General features: G+C 35.7%; 1 protein-coding gene across 1 annotated transcript in view; it reads left to right on the top strand.

The window, feature by feature from the left end:
* The window catches only part of Lin7a (lin-7 cell polarity scaffold A), a 137,803-nt gene that overhangs the window by 28,681 nt on the left and 87,377 nt on the right, over window positions 1–21,745 (top strand). Inside the window, exon 2 of the mRNA XM_076853155.1 lies at window positions 15,755–15,873. Within this exon, the coding sequence (XP_076709270.1) occupies window positions 15,755–15,873 (119 nt within the window). The remainder of the gene's footprint in view (window positions 1–15,754; window positions 15,874–21,745) is intronic.

The raw sequence follows: 21,745 nt of genomic DNA, 5'->3' as shown, positions 1-21,745 counted from the left end.
GTACTGAATAAAGAAAACATAATGTACACACAAACAATGGAATACCATTGAGCCTTAATAAAAAAAAGAAAATCCTGACATCTGTGACATCATGGATGAACCCAGCTGACGTTATGCTTCATGAAATGAGCCTGGCACAGGAAGGCAAATACTGCATGATACCACATTTACATGTAGAATCTAAAATGTTGAAGTCATAGAATCAGAGAATAGGATGGTGTTACTTAGACCCTGGTTTGGGGTTGGGAGAGGGGATTAGTCACATAGTGGTCAAAGGATATAAAGTTTCAGTTAGATAGGATAATAAGTTCAAAACTTGCACTGTTCAACATGGTGACTTAATAACAAGGTATTATATTTTTGAAAATGGCTAAGACAGTAGATTGTGAGTATTCTAGACCCAAAATTTGACAAGTGTGTGATGATGTATATGTTGATTGACTCTGTTTGACCAGCTCATGGTATGTGCATATTTCAGAGGATCATGTTGTATGTGATAAATATGTGTAATTTTTATCAATTAAAAATACATAAATGAAAACATAAAATAGGAACTTAAATTTTTAGTTTAAATTATTTCTTCAGTAAAATTAGTTTGAATTGTTTATAAGCATTCACTTTAATTTCAGAAAAAAAAAAATGATTCCTAACAGTCTTGAAAACAGATTAAAGTTTTTTAAAAGGAATTTAAACATAGAAAAATATCTTACTAGGACTAGGGTTCATAATTGTCCTATAAAACATTGATATGTTAATTTATTTCATAATTAGAAAATAAAATTGTCCAGTTTTTTAATAATGTTTAAAATGTATTCAAAATATTTCATATAACTGTATTTATTCAAATATTTCATATAACTATATAACTATATTATGGTCAAATACTACTTCATTAGGTACTATTAGTTTGTAATGCAAATGTAATAAGTTACTAAATAATTCTTTTTTCTTTTTCTTATTTTGCAAGATTTGATTTACAAAAGAAACATCAATAAAGTCTGAGGAAGCAGCCCCAGGGGGTCTAAAATAATGAGGACAAACTCATTATTTTATGATTTTTATTTAGAAGTTTAAGTCATCTTTTATGCTGCCTGATAGTAATCATGTTCCCAACAAAATACATACACTATTCACCATAACAGTTGCTGAAAAAACCAAGCTTCACTTTGTCCTATAATCATCTTTTAAAGATGTGGATTGCACCACATTGACCTCACCATACAATTCCCAAAGTAACTAAGAAATCAAATGACAGTGTGATATAGTAGTGATAAAGTAACAGAGGAAACATATTATTAAGTAGCTTGATAGCAGAATAATATATCAAAGTGACGGTTTAGATAAAAATATTCATTCATTTTCTAGGATAGGATGCATGTGAGGACAGGAAAAGTTAAATTCATGTTTTCCTTATAACAAGCTTTCTGAAAACACCCAATCTGATTGGGTGTCTGTCTCACAACTTCCTGATAATCTTTCTCTTCCAATTTCTTGAGCCCTATGAAAAGGGGAATTGGGATTTTCTGACAATAATTACAAGGGAAAAAAATCTCAACTTGACCACATCCTCAGGTGGAATCAATACCAATATAAGAGGTAGGTGGTTTTCTATGTACTAAACTATGGAAATATTACAACTGACTTCCTTTTGTCCCTGGTAGTTAAGATGCCAGACAATAATTATTTAACTAACTTTCCTTGAAAAATTATGGATAGATAAGAAGCTATGGGAGGAAAGGTAAAATACATAGACTTCAAATTAAAGTTCATTTTAAAGCTTTGTGAAAAGTGTTGTGTTCCTTCATCTGGCTGCATCTAAAATCAATTGGGGTCATAGATGACGTGGGAATGAGGAGCAGTGTGGACAGACAGGCTAGAAGCTTGCAGTGCGTCCCTGAGATGTCATGTTGTTCATGTGTACGTGTTCGATTTATTTTATTCCATACCCACACATGCTGGGTACTTAGTGAATAAATAATTATTATATTCATTGTTAAGAAACTTCAGAGAAAAATTTGGGTACAAAAATCTCAACATTTTGTACATCTACAAGACTGGGATCCTAATTAGAATAAGATATAGTCCATGTTGATGTAAATATATCAAAATAGATTCTACTGTCATGTATAACCAAAAAGCAAATATAATTAAAAAAAATACTTAGTTTGGACCATGTACTTAAAGTTACCTCTTCCAGACAGCTTAGAAAAATGACATCCGTAAATATTCTCATGAGCACTAAGATGAACTCTGACCTAACTTCAAACCACGTTCATTGATTCTTTCTGCTCTCACTTAAAGGAGGCTAAATTTGGGGTTGGGGTTGTGGCTCAGTGGGATAGCGCTTGCCTAGCATGTGCTAGGTATTGGGTTCGATCCTCAGCACCACATCAAAATAAATAAGTAAAATGAAGGTATTGTGTCCAACTGAAATTTTAAAAAAATTTTAAAAAGGAGGCTAAGCCTAATCATTTAAATCATCGTTTTTTTCAGAATTCATGTTTTGTCGTAAATCTAAATCTAATCAGAGTTTGTCACAGTATTATTATAAACAAGTGAATACAGGTATTTATATAAATATGAAAAATTAGTTTAATACAATCACTTCTATTCAAGAAACTGTTTTTTAAGTATTCAGTTTTCATGATATAAGAATAGACACAGTGATATGTACAAAAATTAATAAGAAAAAGGTGTACTGGTATTAGGCATCAAAGAGGACAATAGATTGCTCAACTTCTTTCAGACATGCAGAAACAAGTTACAGATCCCAAAACTTAGTCAAGTCAGGTTAATTTGCATGGAAGCTATCAAGGCTGGAGATGAGAATAAATAAAATAAACTGCTTTCACTGTGATGGGGAGTAAGGCCATCAGGTATTTGCCTAAGATGGTGTAAAGACATGGATATAAGGTTAAATGTAACAGTGAGGAGGAAATGCAGACGAAAATGAACAATATCTCATATAATAAAGAGAAAGAGAAGAAAACACATACAGAAAGGAAGGTGAAACTTTTGACTTGATGAAGTCTCAGGAAGGTTGGTAAATAAAGCTTCAATATTAGCTGCTTGGGAAAGGAAATTAGATGAATTGGGGGTGGAAGGAAAGAAGTAAAAAAAGACAAAATGGTGAGAATAGTTCCTAGAGAAACTGGGAATGCATTACTCATTCCTACCACATAACAGCAATTGTTTAACAAAGAAAGCTGCATCTTAAGCTTTGTGTACCTAAAGATTTGTTTATTGGGAAAGTAATCACTTTCAAATGAAATAGGTACCTTCCATTTCAGAGAATCTCTTAGCAACTATAGCTTTTCATTTTGTCACATAAATTGTTCCCTTGGTTGCGGTGGGTTTGGCAAATAGCTTCAGCAGTCCATGCCAGGATTTTGTCATTATATAAATTCATGATTTAAAAATTCTAGTATTGTCAAACTTTTTTTGTGTGTCTAATGAACTTCAGTGTTGACCCAGATGCCATAAAGAAAAGATCATTCAGTTTTTATAATAAATATGAAGTGGAGTGTTTTCAACAGCATAATGAATAAAATTTTTATTTAATTTGAGCACATTTAAACTGAGCCAGTTCTTGCTTGGATTAGCCAATTAGTCTGCATTTAAGGAACATGGCAAGTTGTTGGCGGATCAAAGCAGAGATGAGTGTCAGATGAGTAGGACATACTAACTGTCATGTCTTATTAGTAACTTGAAAATTGGCAGGGTTTCTTTTCATGTCACAGTGATAGAAATGCAAAGCATTACTGACCATTGTGTGGTAAACATTAGATGGAACATTTTGGGGCACAGTTTTTAGATATGCCAAAAATCTAACAATGATCGAATATTTCATATATGTTATTTTAAATACAAAGTGACTTTCACAATCTTGGGAAAGAAATATAAACTTATGGATAGATAATAGTTGTTTATAATTGTGGTACTTCAACTTTAGTTGCTCAAGCATAAAGATGTATCTTATTTAAAAAGAGCAAATCTAGACAAGCATGGTGGTGCGTGAATATAATCCCTGTTACTCTGGAGGCTGAAGCAGGAGGATTGCAAATTTGAGGCCCAGCTTGGTCAATTTAGCCAGAATCTGTCTCAAAATAAAATTTAAATGGTTTGGGGTATAGTAGTGATAGAGTGCTTGCCTAGCATATGCAGTGCTCTGGATTGAATCCTCAGTGCAACCAGAGAGAGAGAGAGAGAGAGAGAGAGAGAGAGAGAGAGGATAGATAATTGGTCACTTTGTCAAGGGGAATGCCAGTTGCAATAATTTACTTTTTATAATTTTACATTGCTTCCTTAGACATTGCCACTAATAGAACAGGAAGTGAGGACTCACAGATGAAGGGATAGGGGAAAAGAAGATATGAATACCATATATGGACCATATGCCAGGCATTTATATTAAAATCTCATTATACTGTCATTTATTGCCTCCCAATAACTGCATAAAGTCAATACTACCACATCACAGTCTCAGGTTTCTTTAACATTCAGATCTATACTCACATTCTCCAACTGATCACTACAGGGATTAAAAAAAATTATATATAATCCCTTAGTGGTCAGGATTGAGGGATCTCATTTGGATTGAAAGAGAATAACAGGAAAATGCCACCCTATTATTAGTCCCTTTTCAAATAATTTGCTCCTCAGTGTTCTTTTGCCTTTTTATTTTGTGCAATTATTAAATTCATTGATACCATTTGCTTATAATAGATAAGACAATATCCACCATTATTTACAAAGTGCTGCTAAGGTATGTTACTGTATTCATTAATGTACCCTTTTTTCTGTCTCCCAGGCTTTCTTGAGAATAACCTCGCCCTATAACTGTGGCACATCTCAAAACGCTGATTCTTATTCCACCCATCTGTGCTTTAAAGTGTCCGGGTTTCACCAACTGCACTGCTGCCTTCTGGTATAAGTTTCTTCCATCTCTTCCCAGGCCACTCCAATAGCCTTCTTCCAAATTGGGTTCCTGAATTTACCCTCCTTGGTCCATTATAATTAATATTACAATATATTATTTATAGTAATTATTATAAAATGCGAATCAGATCACATCATCTTTTTGCCAAACCATCCCCAATGGCTTTATTAATTTGGTTTAATTGTATTAAAATCTAACCCTATTAAAAAAATCTTATCTACCTCTCAAACTTTATTTCCTCTCCAGCAGGATGTTGAAGTTGGTGCTTCCTGGCTTGTGAGAACTTTCTATTCATATTCAAGAACTTTGCAAATCTGTGATATCATGTTTCTAGCTTTGCTATGACACAAGTATTTACACCTCAGAAAATGCTAGGAGTTAGGGCTTTGTTTTGTCTCTTGGTTTTGAAGAGCTGGTTGTTAATCATTTACCAGCACACCACTGTTACTATTGCTGTTTGCTTCAGTTACAATGTTCCACAGACAACTTTTTCTTTCTGACTTTTTAACATGTAAGCTTGCTGCCCTCACTCTATGGTCTTGCTTTTGCTGTTCCTGTCCGGATGCTCTTCCTTTGGATTTTCATGTGGCTGGCTTATTCTCCACAGTCAAGTCTCAGCCTTTCCTAAGAAGCTTTCCATGGTTATCTTAGTCAAAGGAGCACCATCTGTCACTCTAGTTTCTCTATAACATCAACATTATCCTTGAAACTTAGAACAGTGCCTTTGATGTCATGTGATTTTGCATTAGGTTGCAAGTCACAGAAAACCAAATGTCTTTTACAGATAAGAATCAGGTGTTGTATAGCTTAGGGTTTGAATAGCAGCTCAGTAATGACATGAAGGGGTTAGGTCCCTTCCTTTGCCCTGTGTCACCATCCTTAGCACATAACATTCATCTTCATGATCACAGAATGGCTGTTTCACTTCTAGTCACTGTAAGGCCTTATTGCTGTCAAAAGGAAGGAAAGAAGCAAGACCAAAATTTGGAGGGCAGTTTGTTTATTTCGAAGTCATTCCTGGAAGCCATATCTGTACTTATAATTTGGCCAAATTACAAGAGTTTGGAAAGAGAATTGTGTTCACTTTCCAGCTTTTATAGTAGAAAGCAAGGGATAAGAGGTTTTGGATAGCTTCAGGGTTGATAATTCATAATGTTTGCCATAGTGCTAAATAAATTTTTGTAGCATGACTAGATAATAACTTTAAATGACCCAACTCCACCTCCATTCAAGTTCCAGCTTCAGATGAGTCATGGGTCAAATTCCATATCTTAAATGTCAATTAAGTTAATCAATGCTTATCATTAAAGAATGAGAAGATGATAACTGAATTACTCCAGATCACTGGAAGCTTACTCCACTTAAGTTCCTAAATTCCAGTTATTTGTTATTTTGTTGTTTTTGTTGTTTTGTTTTTATAACATTCCTCCTATTTTGAAGGAAATATTTCCAGAATTTCCACTCTCCTTACCAGGCAATTGATGATGAGTTGATCATGTTTCATTGTGTTTTTACTATGAAAAAAAAGTGACTATAGAGTAACATAATCTACAGTGACTATAGAGTAACATAATCTAAGACCTTGGGTAGCATTATGACTGTCACAGCTCACAATGGTCCAAGTTGCTATATTTAAAAATTTATCAGACCTTGATTGTCTTATTTCAAATCCATTTTAAGTAAATTGGAGAAATAAATCAGGTTAGAGAAGCAAAATAAGAACATGGGCACTGGAGTCAAATACAGCTGGTTTTGAATCTTGGATCCACCATTTACTAGTTGCATAGCTTGGGTTAGATAACTCATCTTTGTAAGCCTTAGTTGCTTTTGTTTTTCTTCAGTTATATGGTAAAAATAATAATGATTCCTTTATATACTGGTGAGGGTTTTTTCAAGATAAACTAAGTAAGTGAAGTAAGCAGTGGATAGGTGGTGGCTGTGAGCTCACTTTGTTCTGCATCACAGAGTGAATGCATTTGTGTCAGACTTAGATGACTTCTGTAAGATCAGATTTAAAGACTATACCTCAACCTTTTTTGAAGTGTTGATCTTTTAAATAAGTTGTCCAGAGGTAAATTTTTTATGATAACTAAAATTTGAGAACCTCAAGGAAGTATTTGTTCGTCAGATTAGCTTGATTTCTACTAGCAACCTTAGAGAAGAAGTTCTGGAAATGATTTTAACTACCATATCCCTTTGTATTCCATTGGTTCCAGGACAATACCTGCTCCCTACAACCTACCACAAATTCCAAAGATTATAGATGTTCAAATCTCATAGAGAATGGAAGAAATAGTGTTTTCAAATAACCTAAGCACATCTTTCTGTACACTTTAAATCATATCTAGATTGCTTATAATAACTAATACAGAGTAAATGATATATAAGTAATTGTTAGACTGTACTGTCTGTGGAATAGTGACAAAAAGTTTATAAATGTTCTGTACCTATACAGTCATCATAGGCCATGTTTTTGATTCATGGTTGATTGAATCTGCAGATGCAGAACCTGCAAATATAAGTAGCTGACTGCATATGGATTACTAATCCATATCTCAAATGTAGTCCAGGTTCTACAGCCACATTGCTAGATTGAAATCTCAACTCTCCTACTGACTAGCTCTTTCCTAAGAGAAATAATTTTAATTCTGTGAATCTCAATTTCCTCCTCTATATAATTAGCATAATAATAAACCTAACCTCATAGTGCTAGTCAGAGAGGCAGAATGTTTTTAACAGTGACATAATAAACACTATATTGTTTGACCATGCAAATGGAAAGTCGCATTTATTAAAATTCCCAGACTCCGTATAAGTGATTCTCAACATGACTACTCATTATATCCTTGAGACATTCTGAAGAACTTGATACCCAGGTCACATACCAATCAATAAAAGCAAAATACATGTGAGTAGGATCCAGCAATCTGTTTTTCAGTCCCAGGTAATTCCAATGGGCAGAAAGGCTAAGAACCACTCTACTCCATTCAAAAGCTCTACAGGTGATCCTGTCAATCAATGAATAGTACCTGAGATGGATATACTGGTAAATGAATCAGGATTAATCTTTATTGAAAAAGGAAAAATTAAGAGTTCAACCTATGACCAAGAAAGCCTGCAGAGCACAAAGCTATTATAAAAGTACTGAACGTTGAAGAGAAGGCTGCTAAAGGTAAAACTGTGATAGAAATGAAAATAACAGGCACAGGGTTTGAGACGAAAAACTCAAATTTCCTACTTGTTAGTGAGTTAAACTCTCTATAATCCTGAGTTTTCTCATTTGCAAAATGTGGATATTTGCCACCACATGTAGTTATCATAAGGATAAAATAAGGTAAAAGAATGCAATACTCTTAGCATGTAATGTCTTCACAGTATAGTACAATGGCCCTTCCAAACCTCATGTTGAAACTTGATTGTTATTCATATTAATATTAACAAGTGGAAACTTTAAAGAGTGATTAGGTCATGGGGCCACCCTTATGAATGGCCCTATGCTGTTATTGAGGGAGTGGTTTATTTCTACAGGAATGGCTTTGTTATAAAGTTAGCTCTGTCTCACATATGTGTATACTTGCTTTCCCTTCCACCTAGTTATGATGCAGCTCAAAGGCCAAATGTCAACACCGTGCTCTTGCATTTCCTACTTTTTAGAACCTTGATGAATTTCTTTTCTTTATAATTTACTTATTCTGAGGTTACAGCAACAGAAAACAGACTAACCTGGCAAATTGTTACCAAGAAGTGGGGATGTTGCTATAATAGATACCTGAAAATATGGGAACATTTTTGGAATTGGGTAATGGGCAGAAACTGAAAGAGTTTGGATGAATAGGTTAACAAAAGCCTGCATTGCCGTGAACAGAGAATTAACGATTATTCTAGTGAGAATGCAGAAAAGAAGACTAGGAAAAGTTTGGTCACTTATATGGTCATTTATCAGAATCCTGATAGAAATACAGATAGTAAATTGCCATTCTGATGCAACCTTGGATGAAAATAAGAAAGAAGTATTGGAAACTGGAGTAAAGACCATGCTTGTTATACAGTTACAAAGAACGTGGTGAAATTACGTCCATATCCCAGGGATTTATGGAACATAAAACTTAAGAGTGGTGAACTAAGATATCCAGCAAGTAAAAAAAAAAAAATCTAAGTAGTAAACATTCAGGCTATTTATGCATGTCTACTTTTAACTTCCATACAGTGAGATGTGATAACAAAGAAATGACTTAAAGATGGAATTTATAATTTAAGAAGAAGCAGAATGAAAAGATTTGGAAAATTCAAAGTTTGACCATGCAAAGAGAGAAAAATGTTTGGGAAAGAATATGAAAGGTGTGGCCTAGAAACAGCAAAAGAGATTAATATGGATTGAAGGGATGCAGGTACCATTTATCAACACAGCTAGACAAAGTCAAGGATGACATTCCAGAGATCTTCAAAGCTCTCTCTCCCAACACAGGCCCAGACCTTGAGGACAGTGGAATGGTCTCAGGCAACAAACCAGGGTACTGATTTCCACTGATTTTCTTCCCTGTGTTGCCTTGGGTCTTTGCTACCTGCATCCTGGCTCAGGGCTCCCCAGCCACCCTAGCTGCAATACAAAGAGGTCTAGCTGAATCCACAACTCTGAAAAATACAAGCAGTAAGGCTTGGCAGCATCCACACAGTGTTAAGTCTGCATGTATGCAGAATGAGAGAGTAGTGGAAGCATGACTTCTTTCAATTAAATTTCAAAGTATGTTGCATACTACCTGCATGCCCAGGCAGAGACTTGTCACAAAAGCAGAGTTATTACAGTAGCGTCCCGACTAGGGCAATACTTAGCAGAGATGTGACAGTGGGGTCCCCCACCGCCACAAAATCCCAGGACCCACAGCATCACCAGCTTGTGAAATCAGACTGTGACAGCTGCAGCCACAAGACTTCAATTATTGCAACCCAGAGTCAAAGGAAACTATCCTCCAGCTTTAAGACTTAAATATAGTTTTCTCTATTATGTTTTCATCTGACTTGGGACTAGTTATTTATCTTTTCTTGGCTATTTCTCCCTTTTGGAGTAGAGTCCATCCTATGCCTATCCCATGATGGTATTTGGGAAGTAGACAACTTGTTTTGATTTTATAGGCTCATGGCTGGAGGGAGTTTGCCTCAGGATGAATCACGCTTTGAATCTCAACCTTATGTGATTCAGATGAGATTTGGGACTTTGAATTTTTGTGTTGGTGCTGGAATGAGTTAAGATTTTCAAAAGTATTGTGATGGAATCAATGTATTTTATGTATAAGAAGAACATGAGTTTTAGGGGCCAGGACCAAATGCTGTGTTTTAAATGGTCACTCCAAAATTCATGCTGAAATTTAACTGCCATTCTGACAGTACTAAGAGGTGGGACATTTTAGAGGAGATGAAGTCATGAAGGTTCCATGCTCAGGAATGGATTAATTACAGCATTTTCCATTGTGGAGGGAATGGGTTAGTTATTGTAGAGTAGCTAGCTGTCTTGCTCTCTTGTCATGTGATGCCCTCTGTCATGTTATGATGCAGCCAGAAGTCCCTCCAGGAATACAGCCCTGCAATCTTGGACTCACTAGGCTCTGAAACTGAGAGAAATATATCTTTTCTTTATAAACTACCCAGTCTGTGATATTTTGATATAGCAATAGGAAATGGACAAAGATACCCCCTGTATCACAGATGTTTAATAAAAGTTTACCATATTTATTTTTAGAGGTAGGGAGTGAATTGAATCAGAGGTGTGGAGGAGACTGGGAGGATAAGTGTAATACCCAAGTATTTTACTCATGTAATGGGATGAAGATGTTAACTGGGAGAGTTAAGGTAAGGTGAAGAATAGGCTTCAGGGGGAAAAAAATCCCACGGTCTTCTTGCGCTTATTATATTTGTTTGCCAGTTTTACCTAATATTCATCCTTATCTGAGCTAGACTAGTAAACCCCAAACTACTATGTTAGCAACCAAACTTGTCAGAAGGGTTTTACAAAATAAGCATGAGGGGGTTCTGAAGACCCCCACCTCAGGGGCTCTCTTACAAATAAACCATACACCCTGTATTGTAGTTGTTTGAATATTGTGGTGACACAAAAGCTGCTTCTTTTTCCTTCTAGATCCTGGTCATGAAGCTTTCTGGTACAGAGCTAAAGCGAATCCACCTTCTGTTTAAAACCCCAATCTCATATCCATTTATCACTCACCATATTTTTGTTCCCAGCTCCACCCAGGCCTGGCCTAGAGGGCCCTGACCTCTTCTATGTTTGATCCTGAGATTTCATTTGTCTTTTTTGTGCACATCGGGGGAATTCTAGGATTGAACCCAGCAGTGGCACATCCCCAGCACTTTTATATTTTGAGACAGGGTCTCACTAAGTTGCTGGGGGCCTCGCTAAATTGCTGAGGATGGTCTAGAGCTTTCCATCTTCCCGTCTCAGGCTCCTGAGTTGCTGGGATTACAGATGTGCACCACTGTGCCTAGCCTTCCTTTGACTCTTGCTAGCTGTTGTGTTTCCTTGACCTCACACTGCTAGCCTCCCGTGGGTGGGTACCAACAAAAGAGTTTCAATCTACAGGCTGCTGCTATCTAGTTCTCTCCTTCTGCTCAGAGGAACATAGAGGGCAGGCAGGTCACCCAGGACAATTTCCTATGCAACCAGGAAAGACATGCTAGTCTCCCTTCTTTCAGGCACGCCCATTCACTACAAATAGTTCTGTCAGAACCCTCCTCACTTAGTTGTTGGAATGGAAGTAAACACTTAGTACTCTATTTGAAATTAATGACAGTACTCCTTAAATGCTATCTCATCTCCGAGCTACCTCTTATAAGGACTAAAAAAGACTCAGGGTATACTATAGCAAAATCAGCTCAGCTTTAATGTTTTAATGGAGGTGTATCTGTTTTCTCTGATGACTCTTTTAAGAACAATGTTTTTCTCAGGCTTGGATGGCCACGGGAATCATCTGGAAGCTTAGAAAGAAAACCTAAGCAGTGGATGCCACAATTTGAGATTTCAGTTTAATTGGCTTCTTAAAAAATGTCTCAGATGAGTCCACTGATTGGTCTTTGGTAAGAACCAAGTTTTCGAATGGAGTAGTACCCAATCTCCATCACTTTCATCTGTGAGATTTTATCAATAATTCTGAAACTTCTGGAAAAATTCCATTCAGTATTCTTTCACATATCATATCAAAGAATAATGAAGGGCAGGAGTTCCAGGAGTACTGGAGATGAAAGAAACCTAAAGATCATTTTGTTCATTTTTCTTCCTTCGAGGTCTGTGAACTAACAATTACAGAATCACTTCAAGCATTAGTTTAAAAAGAAGATACCTAGGCCTTATTCTCACTCCTCCTAAATTGACATCTCTCAAATGGAGAGGAGGGTTAGGAGGGTTAGTTAGCTTTCCCAAGCTTTCCCAAGTGATCTGTAGGCACGCTACTCACGTTTTAGAACCATAAATCTGTAGCAAAGGTTCTGAATCCTGGCTGCACATTAGAATAACATATGAGTTTTTAAAAAACCCCAAATCCCATGCTGGCTTAGAGCAGTGGTCTCAATCTCAGCTGCACTTTAGCCCCATTCCCAGTTCCCACCCTGTGCCAATCACATTGGAGTCTCTGCGGTGGACCTGAATAAGGAAGCTGTGTGTTTTAAAGCTCCCTAGGTAATTCCAATATGCAGCAAAGGTTGAAAACCATTCTTCTGGAAGGTTAATTATTTTGGGATGGGTCTCAGGAATTGACAAATGCACCCCAGGTAATTTCAATGCATAGCATTAGTTGAGAACTATCATCATTGGTATCCTTTAGCCTATAGGTTCTGGCTTACCTCCTTCTCTCACATGATGCCCAAGCAAATCTTGACCAAGGCTGATACTGATGTGCGGAGATATAGATTCATGGGGAGTTATGGTTTATGCATACATAGACCTCTAATGCCTTCCTGAGCCAGTCTCATTAATTAATCTACCATTAACCAAACAAATGCACATTAAACATTTAATTATGTGCCAGGTACTCTGCAATGAATAAGATAATGACAAAAAAGACATTGTTCCTGACACCTCAATAAGCTTATAGATTCATAGGTATGAAGGAGGGAGACAGATAGGCAAATAGAGGTGCAACCAGAAAGTAATAATTATTACAATGGACAAGTAAACAAATAACTTGGGAACACAGTAATGACAGCCACTCAATCTGCCTTGAAGAGTCAGTGAAGATAGGCTTGAAGAAATGCTATTTAAGCTAAGTCATTCCTACATAGACTAAAATACCCTCCATGATGCAATTTCCATCTACTTCATCTCTTGCTACTCTCCCTGGCTTCAGGTTCAATCACATTGAATTTTTTCCTATTCTTTGAATGCCTTTTAACAAGCCTTCAGTATTTGTTTATCCCCTTTGCTTAGAACATTCTTTGCCCTTCCCCCACTTTTACCTACTATCTAGGATTTTGCTTAGCTATTAGTTTCACAAAGAATTTCTCTCTGACTTCCTGAATGATGATATGTGCCTTTATCATATATCCATGGACCACCCAGCAGTGCTTTGTTTGTAACATGCACATCTTTATTACATATCAGTGGCTTTTAAGCCTGGATACTCCATGAAATCAAGAGAAAGAGCTGTCTCCTCTACCACTGTGTCTCCTGTGCACAGCACAGGACCCAAAACTACTGAAAGAATGAAGACATACATGAATGATGGGATGAATTGCATTCCAAGAACAGAAGGCAATATGTGCCAAGCCATAGAGGCATGACATTCTGTAGCATGTTCTAGGAACAGCAAAATTTTTGGATGGTCATAGTGCAGAATAGGCAGGAGGAGGTGTACAGAGCTGAGTCAGAATAGGTAGGCTGCTGAGGGCCCTCTATAAAACCCTGTGATCCGAACTTTATAACTTTATTCTGTAGTAGGTGGGATTGCATGAGGTTTTATGTACAGGAGAATAATATTTAAGTTTGTCATTCAGGACAGTTTCTTTAGAAGCAGCATGGAGGATGAACTGAAAAAAAAAAAGATGAATTTAAAGGAGCTCTGTTAGGAGATGTGCCAGTACTACAGTGAGAAATGATAAAGGCTCTTCTGAATTAATGAAGGGGAAGAGCTCCATTCAAAAGGTATATTTGAGGTAGAATCTATAGCACTTGCTGACAAACTGCACATGGGGGTAAGTGTGAAAAATGATGTCATGGTCTAGTTTGGGAGACAGGCTGTTTGGGGATACCATTAATGGAAACAGAATATTGGAAGAGAAGAGATAATTTCAGGGAAAAAAATAATGAGCTTAGTTGTAAACATACTGAGAGTTCTATGTGCCTATGGGGCATCTAAGTGAAGTGTTTTATGCAGTTAGAAATGCTTAAAAATCTCAGCTTGGTACCATATTGATTGTAGATGTGACCAGTGTTGTCCAATTGACTATGTTGTCTTCTATTTATGTACTAACAGACAAACTTTAGACACTGTCAGTGTCATATTGATTTCATGATTTGTGCTACTTTGGGCTACAATTGGCAATCAAAATAACTACTTCAGCAGGGAAGTCTCAATAAAGTCACTTTTTGCTTATTTTCTTCAATATATACATACACCTATGTTAACCTCACCCAAATTTTGAAGTGGACAATTTTTTTTATTGGTGGCTGTGCTGATGTATTCCAGTATTATTAGATCATGAGTTCTGTGAGTTCAGAAAGGAAGTGTTGTTTGTTTTTAAGCTTGGTGCCAGGTATAATAGAAATGCAAATTACTGGATGGATGGATGGATGGATGGATGGATGGATGAATTTATAATCTGACTGCTGGAATGTGTAATACTTTATGGAACCAGTCACCTAGAAATTGAAAACATCATGTCCTACTACTTAAAAACCTAAGTGATATTTTAGTGAGATGTTGTTGTCCATAGAAGCAAGGTGGAAGAGATCACTATAATTATTTTTGAATAGTCTTTTATTATATAATTTTCTCTTAAAAAAATAAATAATATAGGGATTTTAGATTTTATAGCAACCAAAGACTATATGTACTTTGAAACATTAACCTGTGATATAAACATTGAAAACTATTATGATATTGAAGTTGATAGATGGGTACATGATCAAAGTTTTGTTTTAGAGAGATAAACTTGTGGGCCATATGAAGAAGCTAGAGGAGAAGAAATCATTCTAGTTGAACTGAGAAGAGATAATAAGGACCTGGAATAATGCAGTGGTGGTGAAGTGGAGAGTCCATTAATTTATTTATTCCTCGAATATTTATTCATAGTTTCATACCAGACTCTGGGGGATGCAATGGCAAAAAAACTAGATCAAGTTCCTTCATTAAAGGAGTTCATAGATAAGTGAAGGTGAATGCACATCAATCAAATGATCATACTAATAAGTGTAACATTGCAATTGCAATGAAAGTATTGTTTGGAGAGTCAGGCTGAAAAAAAAAAACATCTCATAGATGCAATTGACCATAGATGGTTATTGGTGTATCAGATTAAGTAATAGACATTTTTCCTGCACTTTCTTCTTTTTCAAACTGATTTATCTGACAAAAGTAACATACATGAAATGCCCTCCTAGAAGTAACAAATTATCTGGAACAGATTAAATTGAATTTTTACCAAAAAATAAAAACAATAATCTCTGAGTTACAAGTTCTGTTTTTGCAATTAATTTTATGTGGTTTTCAATTGGAATAATGTCCCCATTCAATTGAAATAATGGTACTTTGCTGATGAGATACAGTTTATTCTAGGTCTCTCCATTTTTATTTATGTATTTATTTTTTCACCCAGATGTTGCAAGAGCAATTGAATTACTGGAAAAACTACAGGAATCTGGAGAAGTACCAGTACACAAGCTACAGTCTCTCAAAAAAGTGCTTCAGAGTGAGTTTTGTACAGCAATCCGAGAGGTAGGACACTAAGATTTTAATAACTATATTCAGCCATATGTCTTCTAAATAGAAAACATGGTTTTTCCACACACTTGGTTGAAATTGTTAAGATTAGAACTACATCTTTACTGCCTGTTTTTAGATCCTTGGACAGATGATAAAATATAATTTAGTCTGCTAAATTCTTAAATTAGATCCATCCAGGATTTATACATTTATCTAAAACCAAATGTTGATCTTCTGGTACCAGAGAAGGGTCTGCTGCAGTAGATAAGTGTTCCATGTAGTCTAAACTATTTAGCACTCATGTGAAGGCACCAGAAATTCAGGTAAAAACAGTCACAGTTAATGAGAGCTGAGATTTTCTTAAGAGAACACTCAGCTAAGTCTTTCATAGGTAAATCTGATAGAGTAATTCCTATTGACTAAAGTTAGTTACCCAAATATTACTGTCTAGTACAATAATGGAAAATATCCAAACAGGCTGGTATGCCTCCACAGTAAACCTTTGTAATGTTTTCCTGGCTAATAACAGTTTCAAGAAGAGTGAGGTGAAACAAACGTGCTGAAATGTCTATTTGAATTTTGTATCGACTCATAGTAGAATTGACTATTAAACTGATGTATTCAGTTGGTCATAAGAAAAACCCCCTTGAAATATGTCAGCTGTATTTTTTCATTCAGTAACCCCTTGGCCATTAAGAACTAAATGATATTTCATTAATCAGAACCAAAAACCCATAAATCTGTCATATTTGACCTCCTAGAAGTTCCCAGTAATGAAGTACCTATTATCATCCTCCCCAAAGCCATATGAACCCAGTGACTATTTAGAGAATTTGTTGTAGCATACAGCTTATGCCTTTCAAGGAATGGATGTATCAACTGTTCTTCCTCTTTGCAATTCTACTTGTGGTTAATGTACATTTTCAACAATTTTAGTTTATGAATACTCAGAGGATGCAAGACTCAGAGAGGCATATAAAATTCTACAGATTTAAACTGTAGCCTAGCCAATACAGTTAACATTTAGACGTTGCTGGAATTCAACTTATACTGTACTTATGTTCAATCTTTATCAGGTGAAGTTGTTCACTGTTTAATTTTTGTTAATACAGAACACAGCTTGAGTAAGCAACGGTAATTACATGTCTAATTTTTAACCTTTGAATCGATCAAAGGCTGAAAGGAAGTTTCTCAAAGCATATGAATTCTCTGCCATTGGCTTTCCCTCAGTGAGAAAGGTATAAGATATCTAGAAACCCCATGGGTGGCCTCACCAACTCCTGTGATCACTGTGTAGACCAAGGCTAAATTCCCTTTACACTTCTTTCTTTCTTCACAGAGTGCCATTCCCCTGAGATCTGGCAACCAACTTTTCCTTTTTTAGATATTCTATCATCTCTTCTGTGTTGTAGCATTCTGCTATCCACAGAACTAAAAGATAGGACATCATATACTTATTTGCTCCCTGATTATATGGCTCTTGACCCAATTCAAAGTCTCTGCATTAGTGAAATTTACATTCCAGTGGGAGAAAGTTGTGAAAAATAAGCATACAATACAATACCAGAGAGTGATGAGACTCTGGAGAGAAATAAACCAGGACAACAGGGTTGAGTTAAGTTTAGGGTGGTCAGAAACAAACAAACAAACAATACACTAATGGAAGTAAGGGAGCAAATACAAAGGAGTAGAGTGTTCTAGGCAGAGGAAACCTCAAGTACAAAACCCAGAGCAAAGAATGATCTTAATGCACAGAAGGAATACTCCAAAAGCCAGTATGTCTGGAATGGAAAATTCAAGGTAGACTCCATAGGCAGCTGGAGAGCAGATCACGTAAGGTCTCTCGGGCCATAGTGAGAACACTGAACTTCATTTTAAGCATGACAGGAAGCCGTTGGAGAGTTTTGGCCTGACCTAAATTGTTTTTTTGGAAAGGTCTCTCTTTCCACTGTGAGAATACAGAACACAACCTTCAGTACAGCGTTAGACACAAGTGAAACCAGTAATAAAATAATGAGGCGATCAAGAGAGAGCAAGATGATAGCAGGTTGAACCAAGATGGCAGCATTACGAGCATTGGAAGTTTTCAGATTCTAGTATATTTTTGAGAGCAGATCAACAGAAATTAATAATATATAAGATCTGTAGCATATGGAAGGGTGAAAAGACTCAATTGATTCTTAGATTTGGGCTAAATATGTAAGTTATACATGGACAAAATATCTTTGGTATAATAAGGCTGGGGATTATAGCTCAGTTGATAGAGTGCTTGCCTCACAAGCACAAGACCCTGGGCTCAATCCCTAGCACCAAAAACAAAACAAACAAACAACAAAAAAGCAAAGACAATTGGTATAATAAGATGGAACTCTTTGGAGGGGAGCCAGCTTTGGAGAAGACCATCCAAGAACTCTGTTCTCTATGTAGTAAATTGATGATGCCTTTCAGACATTAGAGATGTCTTGCAGTCCTCTAAGTCTGAAGTTTGGGTGAGAATCTAGGACTGGATTTGTAAATGTGGTATAGACATCTGTTGAAATCAGCACAGAGGCTTTTTTTCTTTGGGGAGTATGTTAATGAAAAAGAGAATGAGAGTACAAATGAAAGTAAACATGGGGACTTTATATAAACATTGTATCTTACACAGCCTGCCTGAGTTATGGTAGGCATGTATACCATTAATAGTCCATGAAAGTTGTAGCCAATCTATAGGCAATCTAGAAGTTCCAAAAGGAATAACACATGATATAATTTATCTATCTTGTGTTTTGCAACTTTGAACCATTAAGATTAAATTTATGTTCACAATAATGTTCTTAGTAACAATTTTGGAATTTTAAAAGAAGCAGGTTATACAGAAGTTGTGAAAGGTCACTTCAACTTGCCTGACAGTTCATCCCAGTTGCATGGAATTATTTGTTAAGTGTGGTGATGCCTTTGTTATTCTTATTGTGTTGCTTTATCTTTACTGTGAGAAATAGCAAATGACAACACATATAAAATAATTCTAAATTATCTTCTTAATGTTTCTAGTAAAAAGTTCTTTAATAACAATATGAAATATGAATATATATTGTGAGATAGGTGAACCAAATGCTAGTTAAGAAAAGTGCAGCTAGGAAGTATGACAAAGAGTATCTAAAAATTAGATTATACTGAGCCAAGAACACTTTCTCTCCTGGTCTCTGTTGTGCTAGTAAGAAACCTTTGAAGTTTTGGTTTCCTATTCAAATAATGCTTGGAATTTTTGTGGTTAAGTTTTTTGACATTTTCAGAAACACATGCTAGTTAATACTTTAAAGTGTTTTCTTAGTTGCATTCACTGGAGCAAAACCAGATACAGGACCATTCCTTAAAAAAAAAATGTGTAACACAAGTTATGATAAAAAAATGAGGCACTGTAAGCTTTTGCCAAAGATTTTTTATTTCCTTATGTAAATGCAACAGTAGTTATTATTATATGTTGAGGTAATCCCATATTTTGCTTAACATTTGGGTGAAACTACTGAATCAGCTCCTGGAATATGTGCAGCACTTATATAAAGAGAATATTTTGATGAGATTTTATGTTTTAAAATTTAAAATGCATGCTTAAAAAAAGATCAGAAGTTTCCTTAACTATTTTCTACAATCTGTAATAAAGACTGATAAAAGTACATTGAGATTAGTACCAAGGGAAAAATATATACACAACTAAGAAAGGCATTGCTCTATTAATAAATAAGCTGCAATTGAATGACAGCTCATACTCAGCTTTATTTGCAGCATGCAGATGGTGATCAGCAATTTCATTGTGTTTTATTGTGAAAGATCTTGACAGAACCCTTATAGAATTAAATTGCACTTACTCTGTGCAAGGAACCTCAAAGTTCATGACAGAGAAATGGGCTGACATGTGATAATGTTATTCTGTAATGAGCTGCACTGACTGTTAAGAGAATATTCATACAGTTTTCCAATGAGAAATGAAATAAAAAATGTTGTGGTACTGGGGCTGGAGTTGTAGCTCAGTGGAAAGCACTTGCCTCACACATGTGAGGCACTGGATTTGATCCTCAGTGCCACATAAAAATAAATAAACAAAATAAAGATATTTTGTCCATGTATAACTAAAACAAATTTTTAAAAATGTTATTATATGGATGTTCTTAGTAAAGACCTTTTCTGTGACTTTAAGTGACTTCCTCATATTTTAGCTTTGCACTGTAATAATTAACTTAAATGGCCTAAACTTATAAATTTAGGATTGAAATTGAATTATTATAAATATGGATTTTTGAATGAGGGAATTTTCTGAGATAATTGAGTGACAACACTTGGCGTGGTGGTCAAGAGATGGGTTGTTTCCTGATACTTCATATTCTATGTACCTCAGAGAAGGAAATTGATAAACAAATGAATTATCACATTTAAGAGGACATATAATTTCTGCAATAGAATACAAATAAATTATTTTTGCAACCAAAGTAATAAAAAACATAATTAGTAATCTAGTTATCATCCTTGTCTTCCAAACTTTGAGACATTCAAGCTTCCTGCTGTTCTGGGTGATGGGTCATTGACCTGGAGCATTATATACCACTGATGGTGGTCTATAGTGAGGACGAACTCCCATATTTATAACTCCCACATGTATGTTGAACCAAAAATGTGCTACAAAATAAACTATTTTCTTTGGCCAATCACCAGATGTTGTATGTTACTAGTTTCTAATGTAATCTCATGATCAAAAAAGAAAATAAACCATCTCCATATGGACTCTCATTCTGTGGTAGTCCATAGGATTGTACAAAATGGTTCCAATTCTCCTCTACTTTTCGTCACATATTGGATTCATCCATCCTTTAAAACTAGACATGGTTATGACACCTGCTTTGCCAATAATATGAGTGGAAAATTTGTGATCCAGCTCTTCACAGAAGCCTATGCGCAGTGCAAGATTTGCCATGTACCCTTCCTTTTGCTAGGAAAATAGTAATGTTTTATATGATAAACTAGCCATCAGCTTAGGCTTCAGGGTGAGAACATGAGAAATAGATGTTCTAGCCAACACTTTGCCAACTTAGAGCTTTAGCAAAAATAAACCTTTGTTATTCTAAGCCCTCAAGATTTTAACATTCTTGTACCAAAGCAGGACCCAGGCCATCCTGACTGACACTATACAACATTCAAGCCAATTTTACCACAGAAAAAGGTTAAAAACAGTATCTACCCTTTAATTTCCATGAAACAATGTTTTTAAACTATGGTGTTTTTTTTCCTAAACTTCAATGTATTTTTTTTAAAGCTTTGTGAAATTAGTAACCAGTGTAAGATCTGATGGGGGTTCACAGATGTTACATTTTTTAGAAACTTGAGTCATGGATTTTATTTACTTCTTTATTTCCCATTTTTCTCCTATTCTCATTCATTTCTTCCTGGGACTGGAACTCATTAACCCTCTGGCATCATGTCCCACACCTTCCCTAAGTTTCACACCATTTCTATGTAAATGGATTTTTTTCTTTATTATAGACTTACAGATATAATCAATATAAAGTAAATATGCAGAGTATATCAGTCCATTGTTCAAGTGCTCTCAGTTCTCAGTGAAATATTCCACCCAGAGGGATCTATAGAAGAGGAATTTTCACTACAGGACCTCCCAGCAGGGACATGTGGGAAAAGTTACAGTGAGGCATCTTGTCAGACCAGAGAGAACAAGAGTCATCTGTGCTGCAGTCATGTTGACTAAAGTTAGAACCCCACTTGGTTATTTATTTTTAACTTTTCTGAAATTTAAGTTTTCACTTTAAGATAATGGAGAAAATAATCATCAGTTTTTCAGTGTTCCTAGTACTTACAGTCATACATAAAAAGCACCGAGTATTAGAGATCATATATA

This window comes from Callospermophilus lateralis, chromosome 4 (assembly GCF_048772815.1).
Source record: "Callospermophilus lateralis isolate mCalLat2 chromosome 4, mCalLat2.hap1, whole genome shotgun sequence".
In the NCBI taxonomy this organism is placed as follows: Eukaryota; Metazoa; Chordata; class Mammalia; order Rodentia; family Sciuridae; genus Callospermophilus; species Callospermophilus lateralis.
Note: the sequence above shows the minus strand (reverse complement) of the source record. Positions and strands in the feature narration are given on the sequence as shown.